The 18,358-nt window shown below is 36.9% G+C and overlaps 2 protein-coding genes and 1 pseudogene across 2 annotated transcripts; 1 reads left to right on the forward strand and 2 right to left on the reverse strand.

Annotated features, from left to right (window-relative positions):
• Positions 1–1,140: 1,140 nt before the first annotated feature.
• Positions 1,141–6,036, reverse strand: LOC116124088 (gamma-secretase subunit APH1-like). Its single transcript, XM_031409798.1, has 6 exons — positions 5,849–6,036; positions 4,501–4,656; positions 3,357–3,442; positions 2,480–2,605; positions 2,108–2,235; positions 1,141–1,484 (listed from the first exon to the last, which is right to left on the reverse strand). Exons 1-6 carry the CDS (start codon positions 6,034–6,036, stop codon positions 1,341–1,343), a joined length of 828 nt encoding a protein of 275 aa, XP_031265658.1. The 3' UTR covers positions 1,141–1,340.
• A 335-nt stretch (positions 6,037–6,371) lies between these two features.
• Positions 6,372–9,345, reverse strand: LOC116124089 (ATP synthase subunit a-1). The gene is made up of 4 exons (XM_031409799.1): positions 9,128–9,345; positions 8,165–8,369; positions 8,051–8,105; positions 6,372–7,207 (listed from the first exon to the last, which is right to left on the reverse strand). The coding sequence occupies exons 1-4, from the start codon at positions 9,343–9,345 to the stop codon at positions 6,372–6,374; spliced, it is 1,314 nt and encodes a 437-aa protein (XP_031265659.1).
• Positions 9,346–9,441: 96 nt separating this feature from the next.
• Positions 9,442–15,016, forward strand: LOC116124090 (annotated as a pseudogene).
• Positions 15,017–18,358: the final 3,342 nt, after the last annotated feature.

Below are 18,358 nucleotides of genomic sequence, written 5' to 3' on the forward strand. Positions count from 1 at the left end.
TAGCATGATTCAATAAAAGATGACTGAGGATGTATATATCTCTGTATCATGTGTAAGGAATCCAAAAGCAAAAACTTTTGACTACATGTTCTTGCAACATCCTATTTGTTGGGTGCTTGCCGACTAACCTGATCTCTACTTCCGATCTCAGCATTATCAATGTATGTATCCTAAGGATACATATTAAAGATATTTACAACTTTTTACTATTTCGATGTTCTGTACAAACTGGCAAAAAACAGGTAGAAATTCATCATTTTCTACCATCACCGAAACAAACTAGAGTATATGAACTAATGGAAGGTTGTTATAGTTCTTTTTCAGACGATAAGAGCTAGTCGTCCTGAGATAAAAGCTAAAGTTTGGGATTCATCTTTGAGCAACTTTCCTCTGAAAATATTAGACGAGCTTTTTTCTCATATTGGCAGAACTAATAGGGAAGAAAAATTCGTTCATCATTTGTTGGCTATCTGGGTAATATCTTGACCACCAGGTTTCTAGACCTGAGCAAAATCCAAGTTTGGATTGATGATTAACAAAGAAACGATAGAAAATGAAGTAACTCTTAATCACAGATGCATATCAATTCATAAGGTCCTCTTAATCACAGATGCATATCAACTCATAAGATCCTAAAAAGCTTGGATAAAGAAGACCCTAATGTTTTTAAATTTTTTTTATTTAATTCTGTCTTGACCTATATCTATATTACAATAGTAAATTTTTTACCTATATTTTACCTTCTATAGATTACTTCATGGGGTGACAAGCTTAGAGGCGGTCTGAATCCCATTATTCAGAGAATGGATCAATCTCCACAAGAACAACCAGCCTCCTCTATCACATAATTCTCGGTGTAGTGGAAGTGAGGGTAACATACCAAATACAAAAAAACCAGAACAAAAGTAAAATTTCAGCTGGGTGCAAGTCAAATATAGAACATAAAAACACACCAATAGGATTTTTCAGGAAAAATACACTATCATACGGATTTATAAGTGTCAGTGTACAAGATGTTAAATACAACTAATACATTCGTTAAAATTTAGATACACCAAACCATATAACCTCCATAGGTGGATACCAAATACATATATTCTAAAAAATTTGACTTGGGGACAAACAAAAAAAGAGAATAAGAAACAAAATAACCAATTGACTAGAATTAGTATATTGGTTGACAGAATAAAAGGTTCAGATAAATAATCATGGATATAGACTTGCAACATGAATGCATCTTCATGCATGAAAGCAGTTAATTTCATGAGGTTATTGCGAGAACTTATATGTGAAGCGAAGTACACATCTGAATCAAAAAGTTAGGTAGGAGAGTTGACAAATTACAAAGAATTACCCTGCCGGATTTGATGTTCTGTTAATCTTCTCCACACCATCTTCCCACAGTGAATCAAACTCAAGAATGCCATGACATAAAGGAGAGGAATCCCAATAACACAACCCCCAGATGCAAAATTTACCAGTGTCTGAGGAAAATACCAAAAGGAGAAAAAATTGGTAAGCACCATTGAAGTCTATTCTCACAATTCATGACACACTCAGCTAGTACCAAAATGGAACATTTGCAAATTGACAAAAACACAGGTTAGTTATTTGGAAGGTAAGGTAGCAATGTTGAAGGACAATATAAGATTTTATCACCAACAAAAATTAATAGATAGAGATAGACGTTTCTTTGAATGCCAAAGGAAAGAAAACACATTTGGTCATTAAACCAGTACTCATGTGCATGTATGAGTGGAAGGATAAAGAAGATGATGGAACATCAAGACCTTCTTGTCCGATCACTTATTGAGGGCATCTCTCTTTCTTTATGGGATATTAAGGGGAATTTAGTTTGTAACTTGAGAAAAATTTTAAAATATTAAGATAAAATTACAAATGAAGGGGACATTAGTTAGGTACATTTTCAAATTTTAAATAAATTAGACAATCATAGCTTCATCATAGCATAGATGAACATATCTTGCTGTTCTAGGAATAATTCTGAATGTACCCTTTCAGAGTGAAAAATTAGAAATAAAATTCTCAACAAGAAAACTTTTAGTGTATATATGACAAAAGCAAGCAAAATAAGAGAAGACTTTACCAGCATTCCAGCAACAAAATGAACAACTGGAACAAAATACTGGTCCACTTTATTCCCTTCAGCATACCCATTAAACGCAATAACCATTGAGAAAGTGTGGATTGTAACAAATGCAAGAGCAATAAATGCTGCAACAGTTAAGACAAAAAACTGTTTGTTAAAAAACAGCAACACAAATGCAGATCAATGTTTGAAATATTAGCCAATTATGTCAATTCACAGTAAATACCGATAACAGAAAACTACACAGCAAAATCTAATTTAGTGGACACGAGAGATAAACCAATGCATTTAAAGACTGTATTTGAACTAGATGTGAAAAATATATATAAAAGGAGGACAAAAAATATTTACAAGAATTAAATGACTCACCAGAAACAAGAAAAAAGGGTATCTGTGAGCATTTATCAACAAAAAATGTGGCTGGACCAAATGCTGGAGTTAAGAGACTAAGGCAAAAAAAAACAGCATGCGCCACACCATGGCCTAATCCACCAGCTGCACAAACAATTGACATGACATCAGTACCTAAATCAGTTTATCAAGTAACTACAGAGAAAAGGCTACTCATTCTTAACTCTTGGGTTCAAGAATCTTATATTATTTAAGTGACACAATAAAAGTTTTTTTTTTTTTATCTTCTTTTAGTCTTTTATCTGCTACATTTACTTCACAACCAAGTATTTGTTCCAACACTTGACCACTCATAGAAACTGTAACATATGTTTAATCAACAGAAGGTGAAAGAGGAAGGTTCAGACAATCATAACCTTTTTCTTTGTATATTTTATAAAAATTCAAATTGGTTATTATGCTTATGCACTAAATAAACTATGGTTTGATATATGAAGAAATTGTCCATTATTTACAGACAAATCAAAAAATGGATAAGCAATTAAGTTCTTACATGTGAATGCTTGATACCCTTGTGGGCTTACAAAACTGATCATGTTCCCTACAAAATATCTTTCCCTGCTAGGCAAGAGGATCACAAGCCTACAGTTTTATTTCAACTTTATATCAATAAAATTTCATAAATAACTAATTAATTAGTTTATTTATGGCGTCCAACGAATTTGATTAAAAAATATCAAACTCTCAGGAGTTGAATTTTCTGAAGAATCAGAATATAACTAAGATCTAAAACTCATCACAAATGAACACACCCTAAGAATGTTATTGCTAAAATTTGATCGCTTCTTCAACTATACAGTCTGGAAAAGTAATTTGATAGCTCTATAAAGCTCACCAAGTGCAATTTGCATTTTATCAGTGAGAAACAGGCGCGGTTTTGAGACTCTGTCAGCATAAGCGTCCAACATGTCTTCCAACCTCCTACATTAAGTCCAAAAAGATAGATGTTACCAAAACCAACATACCCTTGCAATATACAGGTTCTTCAGTCCACCATATTTCAATTACACTACCTAAAATATATCAGAATTAGAAAATGTTCTAGGAAAAAGAAGACCTTCCTATCAGAACATCAGTAACAACTCCCACAAAGGCGGATGAGAGAAAACATGAAGGAAATGGTATGGACAATTTTCAAAACCATCACAAAAACCAGAGGTCGCTTTACATCATGCAACTTGTTTAAGAAAAGAAGACTGAAAATGATGGATATGCAAGTCCCCAAGAGGTTGAAATGTTAGATCTGTTGTAAGCTTGATAAAAGTATAGACCAGTAGCTAGCAATGAGACAAGAATGAACACACCAACTCAGGAAATGGAACAAGAGTTGAAGCTAATACAAGATAACATTATGAAGGAAGTTAGGAGAATGCTAATAGAAAGCCCACATCAAAGTGCTCATACAACCACAAAGGGAAAAAAAAATAAAATACAGCTCCATCAGAAATTTAAGTTGAAGTATAGCAGTATATAAGCATATGCAAAAGATAAATGTTCATATACAACATAGTTTAACTAATCCAGTATATCTTACAATGTAAGGGAATAAAATTTTCCTTTAATTCTAAGATTATGCCCTCTATCAAGTTCAAAGGGTATGCCAGATGGTAGAGGATAGCTAACGTATGAAATCCTTGAATATGATAATTAGGGTTTTTTAACCATCAAACCCAGTGGACGTAAAGTGAATGATGACGCAGCAAAAAGGTTTTAATAGTGTGAACTGTTTTGATAATTTAGGTTATTTTTACAATCAAAATCACTGGGCTGAAGAAAATGAAACCAAGATGATAGTGTGACTAGTGCTTAAACAGCTCACTGTAATAGCATACATAATGATCAACAGAAGCATAACTACTGACTTAAAGTAGACAAAATTTTCCCCTTTCATGTCAATTCATGAGTGTAGCCAACATTTATGTTACAATTGAGATACAAAGAATGATAAACCACATCTAAGATATTAGATAATAACTTACTTGTAAACTTTCCAGAAAAAGACACGAAGCCCTTCTTCAAACCCAACAGATGTTATTATTAGCAAGGCATATGGCCACCATGTTGTTGATTTCAGAGGAAGAAAAGCCCTCCATACAGCCGACAGGATTATAAGACTTATAAGCCATAGCAGTGTACTGCACATAGATTAATCACAAAAACCATTGGAGCTCAACAATCTTTAAGGCACAGTTAATTTACAGCAATTGCTTGTTTAAAATCATAGTAAAATCACCGGAGTGACATCTTTTTTAGTAACAAAAAACATCACTTGTAATGCATAACGGCATTTTATTAATATTTCACATTATCTGATAACAAAATAAAATGTTACAACTTGGATATTGCATTACAAGTATGACATTGCACATTAAAATGTTACCAAAATCCTATTCTGCTATCATCTTGGTAACTTAATATGACAGTCTAATAAAATTTTGATGAAGTTCTTTTTATTCATTTCTTTAATTATTTATTGGTTCAAAGGAATGTCATTTCATAGTAGTTTCATCTAATGCTTAACAAAGAACCCTAAATCTAACATTTAATAGCTGCAAATTGAGCTCAAAAGAACTTAAAAAAAAAAAAAAACACTCCAGAATGACTCACTTAATTTTCCTTTCACTTAAATACCACTGTTTGGATACCAAGAGAACTAAAGAAAACATTTTTTTCGCGCTATTAGGCTTTCGCAAGTAACAAAAAATAAAAACCCGTTAACCATAGTTGTCTCGAGTCACACCCAATAATGAGAGGNCTCTTCCTTTTACTTGGAAACCTCTCCTTTCTCAAGTGAATCCAAACTAAATCCCCCGGTTGGAAAAGCTTAGGTTTTCTATGCTTGTTTGCCTTATTCTTGATCTTTTCATTTGATTTTTCTATTTGGGTGCTGTTTAGGAAAAGGGTTTTACGGGTTGGTGCCTTGGATGGTGTTTGGGAAAGTGTTTCGGGAGTTGTTTGTGTGGGAGCTTGAATAATGGCTTAGGTGGGGGCTAAGGGTGCAAGGGCTTAGGTGCCAGCAGCCCCAATTTCTCCACAAGTTTGGTGGAAGCAACATTGGTACAACTCCCACTATCAATGATCATTGAGCAAACTTTTCCCTTGATAGTGTACCTTGTATGGAACAAGTTCTCCCTTTGGTTCTCTTGGGGGTTTACTTGAGTATGCAACAACTTTTTGAGCATAAGTATCTTAAAGAAACGGTAGGTACAGCTAGTCCGTGAACAGCCAACCATCGCACTATAAAAATTGGATAGGTTCAATCTACGGTCATTGGGTCCTCCTAAAAAGATCTACTAAATTCATCAAGTTGCTCCAAAGAATCAAAACGGCTGGTTATTAATGGAATTCCTTGTCGGCTCTCTGTAAAATACTCGTTTGGATGAGGGCTCCCAAACACATCGTAATCCACTATCAGCTTCCTCAATAACCTCATTCTCACTCTCATCTACTTCCTCTTCTTCACTAAAATCCCTTTGACAAGCATCATCAATCTCATTTATCTCTCTAAGAGTCATAACTCTTCAGTTTGGACAATTTGTTTGGAAGTGCCCATAACCTTGACACTTGAAACATTTCTTGTTCTTCAAATCAGGCCGTGGAGCATCATTCTTCACAAAACCTGTTTTCTCCTTTGGTGTTTCATTGTCTTTGTTCTTATCATAAGTCGTAGGTGCCATATATGGTTTGGTGTAGGAAGGTGAACCCCTTTGGTAGTTACTTTCCTTAAAGAGTTTCTTGGGGGCCAAGGACTTCATGCTCTTCAATTACTTTTCAATCCTTGTGGACAGCTTGCAAACATCCCCAAAGGAATGGTAAGCTTGCAACTCAAGCTTGTATGCAATGTCCTTACTCAAACCGCCGATGAACCTTGCAATTNTAGCATAGTCCAAGCGAACCCACTTAAAATCTTTACTAAACTATGACCGGCCATCATATTAGCAAATAAACGTATTCCTAAGCTTAATGCGCGAAAACAATAAGAAATTAGCTCAAGGAGTACTAAAAAAGGTGCTAACGGCAGTGGGACTCCTGCGGGTAATAAGAAGCTTAAAAAATGAAGCCCATTTCTTTGAAATCCCACTATAGTAATGCCAATAAAAATCGAAAATGAGAGACCCAAAGTAATGAGAAAATGACTAGTAACTGTGAAGCTATAAGGTATCATACCCTGAAGATTAGAAAATAACAAAAAAGTAAAAGTGACAAAGATGCAAGGGAAAAACTTTTGTTTCACATTTCCGGAAAGACCCCCTATTTGTTCGTTTACCAGGTTCAGCACGAAATCATAAATAAGCTCTACCAAGGATTGCCAAGCATTTGGGACTAAGTTTCCTCCTCCCTTTTTAGTAATAAAATGAATCAGAAGTAGGAAAAAACTCAGAGTTAGCAGCATGAACAAAGATGGATTTGTGAATGAGAAATAGAAGTTTCCGATATTCATAGGAATCAATGGGACAATCTCAAATTGGTCAAGTGGGGACTGCGCCACCAGCCCTATTTGATTCATAGCCTCCTTAAAGGCTGAACTTTGTACTCCGTTTTCGCTCAAATCATCCAAAATGTGCTGAAGAAAAGCGGTATTGTCACTTCCCGCTTCGGCCGCTTCAAAAACCTTGCGAGGTCGAGAACGACGGGGAGAGTGATGCAGAATGAAACCCTTACTTAGTGCGGAGATAGGATTTGAACCTACGACATCGGGTTTTGGAGACCCACGTTCTACCGAACTGAACGAACGGAGTTGGCTTCTCCCGTTGGTCAAGCAGGCTTCGCTCCTTGCGAGCTACCAAGCTGCTCTACTCTACTCGCACTGCTTCTTTCCTCTCCAATATCTGATTTTCTTAGTCTCGTTCTCGTCTCTATCTCTTAGGTCAAGCATCTTCGGGAATACCCGTCCCCGTCTTAGTCGAATACCTTTTCATTCCTTCCGCAAGTTCGTATCTTAGAAGAATCATCCCTTGTCTTTCGCCCGCGGGCGAGCTTCTGCTTTCTATTCTTACTCTCTCAGCAGCAAGACCATAGAATAGGAGAACCACTAGATCCGCTGCAATCCCAGTTGCCAGTTGACTCAACAAAGAATCGACTTTGTTTGCTTTGGTGCTTTCTTTTATGCCGGATATTACCACCAAAGCGGATATCGTGATCTTGGATCTAGGTACTTGACTTCCCCCTCTTCCTATGTATGGGGAGAGTAGCCTAGCCCATCCCCTCAGACCAGACTGAGCTTCATTGCCAATCCTTTGAGCCGCTTCGCTCCTTGGGATGCCTTACCGCTCCGTGGGGGAATCTCGAAGATCGAAGATTAGTATGAAACTAGAGCCATCTCCTTTTTGCAGGGGAATCTCCTTCGGTTGATTATCTGGTTTCGGAAGATGCATTTCAAAACCTTTTTCTCTCGTACCCATTTGCCTAAACTCCGGTGATCTAGCTTTGGCTTATGCCATTACCGCTAAACCCAATTCTTCTCTTCATGTATGTGGGCTGCCTTGATATTAAGTAAGGTGTCAAGGCGGTCGAAGAAGTGGAAGCAACCGATGCTTTGGTCATTCAGTTTCATCCTTGCTGCCAGTCCGTGCTTGCTGTCATGCTGGAAAAAGCAGNATATAAATATACTCAATCGGTTTTGAAAATTGTATAAAATCATACAATTAGGGAGGGGGAGATCAACAATCCCATTGCAATGCTTCGCACAATAGCAGCTGCTCTCCTATCAGACTTCTTCTGCTGAGAATTCGCGCTTAACGCCGCATCTTTCCCACATGGTGGAAGAGGCAATCCACAAAGGCCTGAATTGTTGACAAACTTCGTAGGTGGAAAAGTTTCGAGCTGTCCACCTTCAGGAATCATTCCACTGAGATGGTTGTTCAACAGATCATCGAAAACTTACAGCAGCTTGCCAAACAAAGGCTAAGAGAAAAAAGAAAAGAGGTATTACTGGCATAACATCTACAATTGGGTTCAAAAAAGCGTAGGCCTCGGGCAATTTGGTGAATAAAAAACTACTGAAATAGATGATAGAATTAAAATAGATATAAATCAAACTAAAGATATTAGGCATAACAAATATTTTTTTCTTGGAGATAGTTGTATTTTGATTAAGGGGAAGAGTATCATACAATACAAGATACTTAAATGAAATATTGTACTGTGAGTAGAAATATAGTTAGAAATTTTTGTATTACTTACTATTTACTATATGGATTGCAACAAAATCTTTATTTCAGAATTGGATTTTGAGTTGTTAGCAACTTCTATTTTTTTTGGTTCTTTTCTTCTTATTCGCTTTGGATCGGAAAATAGAAAAGTGGGGTGAATCAGAACCCAAAAGGAGGTTCATGGCCAAGGGTAAAGATGTCCGAGTAAGGGTTATTTTGGAATACAAATAAAAATAACAAATCAAAGAAAAAGAAATAGGTAAATAGAAGATTCAAGACGCCTGTAACGAGCAACATAAAGACAAGGGAGTCGACTTGATTTTTTGGCATTCTAATTATAACCACAAAGAAGAGCTTTTTGATTTTGACTCTTTTGTATCTTTAGAACTAATCGAATTGGCTTTCTTTTTGAAATCCATTGTTGTTAAATGTGGGCTGGGTGAGACTTTTATACACTCCAGTGAAGTTACAGGGATTCCTGATTGAAATTCTGTTCGACTGCTCCTGTCTAATTCCTCCAAACTCAAACAAATTTCCTGCTCCATGGCACTCTTTACTACCATCATTCTTAATGTACACATATATCTTCCCCGCGATGAAATTCACCGCGATTTTACCAGATTGTTTGAACAATGCAGGAGGGATGGATCCATTTAAGTTATTGGNGTACATACTATAAACCCAGCATCTAAAGGAGCGGAAACAATCATTACAAACAATTTATTTTACTTGATTCTACTTTCCTTGTTTGATATTTACATCAAATTCATGATAGCATATCAGCCAAATGGTGAAGCTCCAATCTCATGTACCAGTAAGGGAGTGACGTCTGGCCTGGAAGGAGGAGATTGGTCACCTCCTCATTCATTGAGAACCGATGAAATCCTCCAAATTGTGAAAGATTTCAGGCTTGCTGCACGTAATGCCATTGAAGCTGGTGACTCCATTATACATCTTCGCTAACTCAAACCACTCCTTTTGGCTTATTTTTTTTAACCAAACATTTGGACTTTACAGGTTTTGATGGGGTTGAAATCCACGGAGCAAACGGGTACTTGATCGATCAGTTCATGAAAGATCGAAGTGAATGACAGAACTGATGAGTATGGTGGGAGCTTGGAGAATCGGTGTTGCTTTGCTCTATAAATAGTTGAAGCTGTGGTTAATGAAGTTGGAGCTGATACAGTTGGCATAAGATTATCACCTTATGAACAATGCATGGAGGCTGTTGACTCATATCCTGAAGCATTAGGCTTGTACATGGCCAATGCACTTAACAAATTTGGGATTGCTTATCTGCACATAATTGAGCCGCGGAGGATTAAAACTGAACATGAGTATGAAATTCTGCAGAGTTTACTTCCTATCAAGAAGGCTTTTAAGGGTACTTTCGCTGTTGCTGGAGGCTATAATAGAGAGTGGTAACACGGCTGTTGCAGAAAGTTATACAGATTTAGTTGCATTTGGTCGCTTGTTCTTGGCTAATCCAGATTTACCGAAGCGATTTGAGCTAAACGCAGAGTTGAATAAGTATGACAGAAGCACAATGTTGTTGGTTTTGCTTGAAAACAAAGAAGAAAAACAGATGAAAGAAAGAGAACCGAGACCTGGAAAAAATGCTCTGTTTTTTATTCAAAAAACAGGGATAAATTTATACAAGCACCCGCATTCACCTAATGGTTTAAAAATTTGAAATTTAAACACAATACTTCAACTAATACACGTTCAGACAAGAGAAAATATTACATTTAATCAAACCAAATACACCTAAACACATCACTGAATCATTCCTAAAACAGTGACCAAAAATTGCTTCTGCATGAACAGTGGGAGTCCAATCGGCGGCAAAACATGCAGTTCAAATTTTCTGTCGACACTATCATTTCCAGCATGGTATCGCCATTCAACACTCCTCCTTGATATCATTGCTGGAAACACCAAGTCTGAATTAAAGATATCCAAACTTGGCTTTGGATAATGGCTTAGTCATGATGTTTGCGACCTGTTCTTCTCCTCGGCAAGTATCAACTCAACTTCACCATCTTGTTCAGCTTCCCTTACAGCATGGAATTTTATCTTTATATGCTTGGTACGACCATGATGAACTGGGTTCTTGGCCATAGCAACTGTAGATAGATTGTCACAAAAAATCACAATAGGTTTCCTCTGAGTTTGCTTTAGATCATTCAGAATTTTCCTAAGCCAAATGGCTTCTTTCACGGCAGCAGCAGCAGAAATGTATTCTGCTTCTGCTATAGACTGAGCTACAGTTTCCTACTTTTTGGACAGCCAACACACAGCTCCTGAATTCAAGAAAAACATATAGCTAGAAGTACTCCTCATATCATCAATGGATCCAGCCCAGTCACGGTCTGAATATCCAACAAGGTGGAAATTTTCAGACTTCTTGAACTACACACCAAATCCAGGATTACCTTTAATATATCTGAGCACCCTCTTGGCTGCCCTGAGATGAATTTCACTCGGGTTACTCATAAACTTGGAGAGAAGACTCATTGCAAACATTAAATCAGGCCTGGTTGCTGTTAAGTACAACAAACAACCTATCAAGCTTCTGTACAGACCCTCATCTACCTTCACAGCCCCAGCTTCTTTGTTTAGTTTCTGAGTTGCAACCAACCGTGTATTGACTGACTTGCACTTATCCATGCCAAACCGTTTAAGAACCTCATTAGCATACTTCCTTTGATTAACAAAAATCCCACATGAAGCTTGATTAATTTCCATACCGAGGAAGTAGGACATTTTCCCAAGATCTGTCATTTCAAATTCACAATGCATGGCTTCTTTAAACTCATTCAACTGACTTAGACTGCTTCCAGTAATGAGAAGGTCATCTACATAGAGTGAAACAATAATCAATTCACCTCCCACCTCTCTCACATGTAATGTGTGCTCATTGGGACTTCTCAAATAATCATTGATCCTGCTTTTAGGCCATACAAAGCCTTCCTCAAAAGGTACACTTTATTCTCCTAGCCTTTAACCTGGTACCCTTTCGGTTGCTCAATATAAATCTATTCATTGAGCCAACCATTCAAGAACGCATACTTGACATCCAGTTGGAAGATTTTCCACCCGAATTGTGTAGCCAAAGCAAGTAACAACCTGATTGTATCATGCCTAGCCACGGGTGCAAATGCATCTTGAAAATCAATTCCATATTGTTGAGCGAATCCCTTGATAACCAACCTAGCCTTATGCTTATGAACTGAACACTCAGGATCAAGTTTCTTCTTGAAAATCCACTTGACTTGAATCACTTTTCTATCCTCTGGTCTGTCCACAAGTTTCCAGGTCTGATTTTTCTCTATCATTGCTAACTCCTCCTGCATAGCAACACTCCAAGCTTCGGATTTTACTGCTTCAGTGAAGCTTGTTGGTTCAAGTGCAGCCATATTACACCTCTCATATACCTCAGCCAAAGATCGGGTACCTCTAACCGGGAACTCCTCTTCAGCTTCACTTTCATCTTCTTCAAGAACTTGACCACCAGTAGCTTCAGTCAGCCGTGGTCTTTCTCCTTCATCAACTTTGTTCTCTTTCGAATTCCAAACACCTTTCTCATCAACCTTAACATCTTTAGTGACATGGATCTTCTTAGTTTCTAGACTATACACTCTATATGCCTTAGATTGATTGCTATATCCAATAAGTATTCTTATAGTTGCTTTGTCATCCAGCTTCCTCTTCTTGACTACTGGAACAAGGACATAACAAATGCTGCCAAAGACCCTTAAATGGTCCATGGCTGGTTTGATTCCATACCAAGCTTCATAAGGGGTTTGGTTGATCAAGGGTTTTGTGGGAAGTCTATTAAGTAAATAGACTGAAGTATTTACAGCCTCTACCCAAAAACATTTCGGCAATTTCTTTTCAGCCAACATGCACCTCGCCATCTCTATAACAGTCCTATTCCTCGCCTCACTTACTCCATTATGTTGTGGAGTATAGGGACTACTGTATTGGTGCTTAATCCCTGCCTCTATACAGATTGTTTCAAACTCCTTTGAAGTGTACTCAATCCGATTGTCACTCCTTACCATTTTAATACTCAAACCAGTTTGGTTTTCAACTTGTACCTTAAAGCTCCCAAAAACTCCAGCCACTTCATTCTTTTGCTTCAAGAAATACACCCAACACATTCTAGACATATCATCAATGAACAAGACAAAATACTTACTCCCATTAAATGAAGATGTTTGCATAGGTCCATATACATCTGTGTGGATGAGTTGGAGTTTTTCTATAGCTCTCCAAGCTTGGTTTATGGGAAAGGGTAGTCTGCTCAGCTTGCCAAGTTGACATGCATGGCATATGGATTTAACTTCATCAATTTCGGGCATGTTCTGGACTAGCTGTCTGGTCTGAATTTCTTTGAGGCCGTGGTAGTGATAATGGCCAAATTGTTTATGCCAAATTTCTTATTCATCTATCTTAGCACTATGAGCTTTGAATTCTGATTTTTTCCTGTCAATGGGAAAGCTTTTTTTCATCATTCTAACCCTCATAAGTTCATAGCCCTCACTATCTAGTATTTTACAAGATTGATCCTGAAAATGTAGGACATATTTTCTCTCTAACATTTGTCTTGCACTGAGTAAACTTTGATTTATTTCAGGAACATAAAGAACATCAGAAATCAACTTGATACCTGATTGAGTTTGCACAACCACATCACCTTTCCCTTTGACATCCACAAATTCTCCATTCCCTATCTTGGCCTTGGATTGATATGCCTTGTCCAAGCTGATGAAACTTTACAAATTCGGAGTCACGTGATTGGTGCACCCGCTATCAATCAACCAGGTTTCATTGCAAAGTGAGGCTCTGCCACAAGATGCCATAAATAATTGCTTAGCTTCTCACCCTTGTTAGAAGTTTTCAACCATCTGAGCTTGCTACTGAGAGGGTTCCCCTTTGTTTTTACAAACTCTCTCTATATGACAGAATTGCTTGCAAGCTCTACACTGAATTCCTGGCCTAAACCAACACCTTTTTCTTGCAGTGGGAACACGGTGGATACTCCTTTATCCCACCAGATTTGTTCCACTGAACGTTAGCCCTTTCTTTCCCTTTCTTGTCTCCTGCGTTTCTCTTATTTCCTCCCTGTACAAACTTCCCTTTATGTGTTGCAATAATAGCACCTTCACCCGCGTCTTCTTGCCTTAAAAGCCTCATTTGCTCTTAAGTTTGTAAGGAATGGACTAGCTCAGTGAGTTTTATTTGAGTAAGGTCCTTAGAATCCTCAAGGGAGGAGATTTTAGCCTCAAATCTTTCAAGTAGGCTCACCAACACTTTCTCTACTATTCTTCTATTCATCAACTCCACCCCAAGCAATCTAATTTTATTAACCACACTCATCAATCTGCCAACGTACTCCCTCACCTTCTCAGTTTCTTGCATTCTTAGCAACTCCAATTCCCTTCTCAAGTTCAACACTGGCATGCCTTTTGTTATGTCACTTCTCGTATACTCTTCTCTCAACTTATCCCATGCTTCCTTTGGTGTTTCATATGCCATAATCCTTGTGAATACAAGGCCAGTTACTGCTGCATGGATGTGAGAGAGGGCTCTTGGTGCCTTGGCAGCTTCTTCTTCATGCATCCTGATTTGATTTAGGGTGGTATTTGGTCCCAACTGAGGCAGTTGACGGTTCTCCTCCACATACTGCCATAGACCCTGTCCAAGAAGGAATGCCTTCATCTTGACTGCCTACATATGATATTGCTCACCATTAAAGACTGGAGGAGTAAGAGAAGTTGAAGGTTGTGCCATTGAAACTGATTATTTGGAGTTTTGATAATAAGGATATCATAACAGGGGTTGAAAGGTTGGATTAAGAAGATGAGTGTATCAGGCCTTCTAAGGTCAATATATGCTCTGATACCAATTGTTGGTTTTGCATGAAAACAAAGAAGAGAAATAGATGAAAGAAAGAGAACCGAGACCTGGAAAAAATGCTCTGTTTTTTATTCAAAAAATAGGGATAAATTTATACAAGCACCCGCCACTGTTTCACCTAATGGTTTAAAAATTTGAAATTTAAACACAATGCTTCAACTAATACACGCACAGGCAAGAGAAAATATTACATTTAATCAAACCTAATACACCTAAACACATCACTGAATCATTCCTAAAATAGTGACCAAAAACTGCTTCTGCATGAACAGTGGGAGTCCAACCGGTGGCAAAACATGCAGTTCAAATTTTCTGTCAACTTTATCATTTCCAGCATGGTATCACCATTCAACAAATGTATCTTACTAATCCTGTTATTGGTTATACAGACTACCCATTTTCGGAGAAATCTGCTTAGACATTTTATTTAGCTTGCATTTGAAAAATAATAGAATCCTCTTATGATTTATCATGCTATCCATTTAGCTTGCCAAAGTGAGCTTTATGTTTTTCTACTCTGTTTATGCGGTAATGTGCCCATAAAAATTTCAGTTTTAGAGCAATACTTTCACTCTCTTTAATTAGTTAGTGAATTTTGTGTGCAGTCAAACAAGAGAAATCTGTCTAGTATTCTCTCTGTCTTCAGCTTCTCTCAATTTACTTCAACCCTAGACAAAATTCTTTCGGTAAAATCAACTCTCCATTCCCTCTTTAAGTTAACTCTAGTAGGTTGAGGGGATTCAAATAGCTCTCTTTTTTATGCCAACTTTTGTAAGTAGTTATCATTTGTTGTCCTTAGAGCAAACATTATAAGTAGCTTTAATTGAAATTAATGGCTGAAAACCACCTAGAGTTCTAATTAAAAAAATGAAATGATTTTTCATTATCTCAATTGACGTAATGTGCCTCCCAATATTGCAATATTAGGAGGCCCATTATGTCAACTAGTCCCCGTGTTCTTCGAATGGATCCCTTAGTTGTTGTGTGGGTTGCCTAAAAGCAATATATAAGGCGTATCTAGTAGAACTTACAAGTAAACCAGATATAGAGATGGTGACTAACGTTGCTGTTTCCATTCTTGTATAATTTCAAGACTACAGTGGATCTATGATAAGATCGTTTATTTACAACGGAATGGTATACAAAGTCAACAGATCTCAATGAATACAAAGTAGGATTTATGGCTGCATAAACTGTTGAGGGTAGTTCTAGATCTAGTCCAAGACAAACTGTTGTAGGGGGTTTATTGAAACCGTTGAATTCATAATATGGTAAAGTAGCTCCTAGATGGGGAACTACTCCTTTGATGGGTGTCGCAATGGCCCTATTTGCCATATTCCTATCTATTATTTTGGAGATTTTTAATTATTCCGTTTTACTGGAAGGAATTTCACTAAATTAGAGTTACAAGAACCACAAAATCCTAGCTTTTAAATACAAAAAGGGGAGCTTTTAGGTCCCAGATTTTGATTTTAGCTTTTTTTTTTTTTTTTTTTTGATAGTTCAACCACGCAATTTTTTTGTTTATGTATTTTTGAAATATGAGTGTGTGACTTGTTATAATTGATCTTATTGATAGTATAGAAAATGAGTTTGTCGTCTTGATAGAGATGGTTTTACCCCGTCGAATATTTATTCTAGCATCTGGAACATGGAATACATGAAATAGATCACGAAGTATTCGAACTATGATTCAAACTTAATATTCAGACCTCGTGGCCAGATTCCAAAATTATACAAAGTTAGAATTGAAAGAAGAAAAATCTTTCAAATTCCCATTTCTGCTTTGATTTTGCTCAAAGGACAAATGTTTCTTTGTATTTTTAGTAAGTTTATCTATTTTCCTTGTTGAATAAATGGTGATCAAATGGTTCATACTCAAGGAATCTTTGTACTTAGTTTGAAGGTTTTATTGAATCATCTTGGTTCTAGTATTAATATGAGGTTTCAACTGATTCATAGGGTCTTAACAAGTAAATTTCTATCAATAATAAAGAAAACAAAAGTAAAACCGCATTCCATACAAATAAAAATAACAAATCAAAGAAAAAGAAATAGGTAAATAGAAGATTCAAGAGGCTTGTAATGATCAACATAAAGACAAGAGAGTCGACTTTATTTTTTGGCATTCTAGTTATAACCATAAAGAAGAGCTTTTTGATTTTGACTCTTTCGTATCTTTAGATAAGATTGAATCAGAAGATTAAGAAGTTTCCAATTTTCTATTCCATACCCTTTTCACCTAGTATTTGGGTGTTTTTGTTTGAGCTGTATGAGATGAAATTCTCATATACGGTTCTCAGAGGGGGAGTCTCCTCGGGTTACCTATCTTAATAAAGTTTATGATTGCTTCGAAGAACGTCTTGAGATTTAGGCGATTGCAGATGACATAACTAGTAAATACGTTCCTCCTCATGTCAACATATTTTATTGTCTAGGAGGAATTATGCTTCCTTGTTTTCTAGTACAAGTAGCTACAGGCTTTGCTATGACTTTTTACTACCGTCCGACTGTTACTATGGCTTTTGCTTCTGTTCAATACATAATGACAGAAGCTAACTTTGGTTGGTTAATCCGATCGGTTCATCGATGGTCAGCAAGTATGACGGTCCTAATGATAATCCTACACGTATTTTGTGGGTATCTCATAGGTGGTTTTAAAAAACCTTGCGAATTGACTTGGGTTACAGGCGTGGTTCTGGCTGTAATGACCACATCTTTTGGTGTAACAGGTTATTCTTTACCTTGGGACCAAATTGGGTATCGGGTAGTCTAAATTATAATGTGCGTACCGAAAAGCGATTCTGGTAATAGGATCACCTTTAGTAGAGTTATTGTGAGGAAGTGCTAGTGTGGGATAGTCCACCTTGACTCGTTTTTATAGTTTGCACACTTTTGTATTACCTCTTCTTACTGCTGTATTTATGTTAATGCATTTTCTAATGATACGTAAGCAAGGTATTTCTGGTCCTTTATAAAGAATATAGATCATAGAGATTTGTAATCAATCATTTATCTTATTACTTTACTTGAGGGAGGAACAATAATATTTCATTGTTACAAATATGGATATTGACAAAGAGTAAGGCATGTATTTGGAAAATTTCCCTCAACTCTATATTATTGTATTATTTATTTGACATGGACGAATAGTTGAAGGGAATTCTCCGAAGAGAAAATGGATTATGGGAGTGTGTGACTTGAACTATTGATTGAGCCGTGCAGAAATATGCTTTTATCTGCTACATTGGAATTCACAACCAAATGTGTCTTTGTTCCAATCGCCTCCCCATGAAGAGGATAGGGCTAGGTTGGTTCGCTTGAAGAGAATCCTTTCTATGATCAGACCCAAGCATGCTGTGCATGAACAGGCTCCGTAAGATCCAGTAGAATAAGTGATGTGTCATAATCCAAATTATATTTTAACTATTTTACTTACGTAATAGTATGGAAATTAATTAATTTCTTCTGCATCGGTCCGATTTATGATACAATCAGAGTGAAACAAGGGATCTAAAGAAGAACAGCGGCTAGACTGTATTAGTAACAAGTAAATCCTTTGTACGCGAAAAAAAAAAATCCCATCTTGATCTATTTTGGTAATAAGGGCGAACCCAAAGGGCTGAAACGACCTAGAAAGCTCTTGATCATGATCAATTTTGTAAGCCTACTTGGGTATTGAGCATTTTCCTTTAAGAACGTAATTCCTTGCAATGGATCGTTGCAACTTCGTAAAATGGAAGCCGGTAATCTTACATAT

The sequence above is a fragment of the Pistacia vera genome, unplaced genomic scaffold (genome assembly GCF_008641045.1).
Source record: "Pistacia vera cultivar Batoury unplaced genomic scaffold, PisVer_v2 Contig1477, whole genome shotgun sequence".
Lineage (NCBI taxonomy): Eukaryota > Viridiplantae > Streptophyta > Magnoliopsida > Sapindales > Anacardiaceae > Pistacia > Pistacia vera.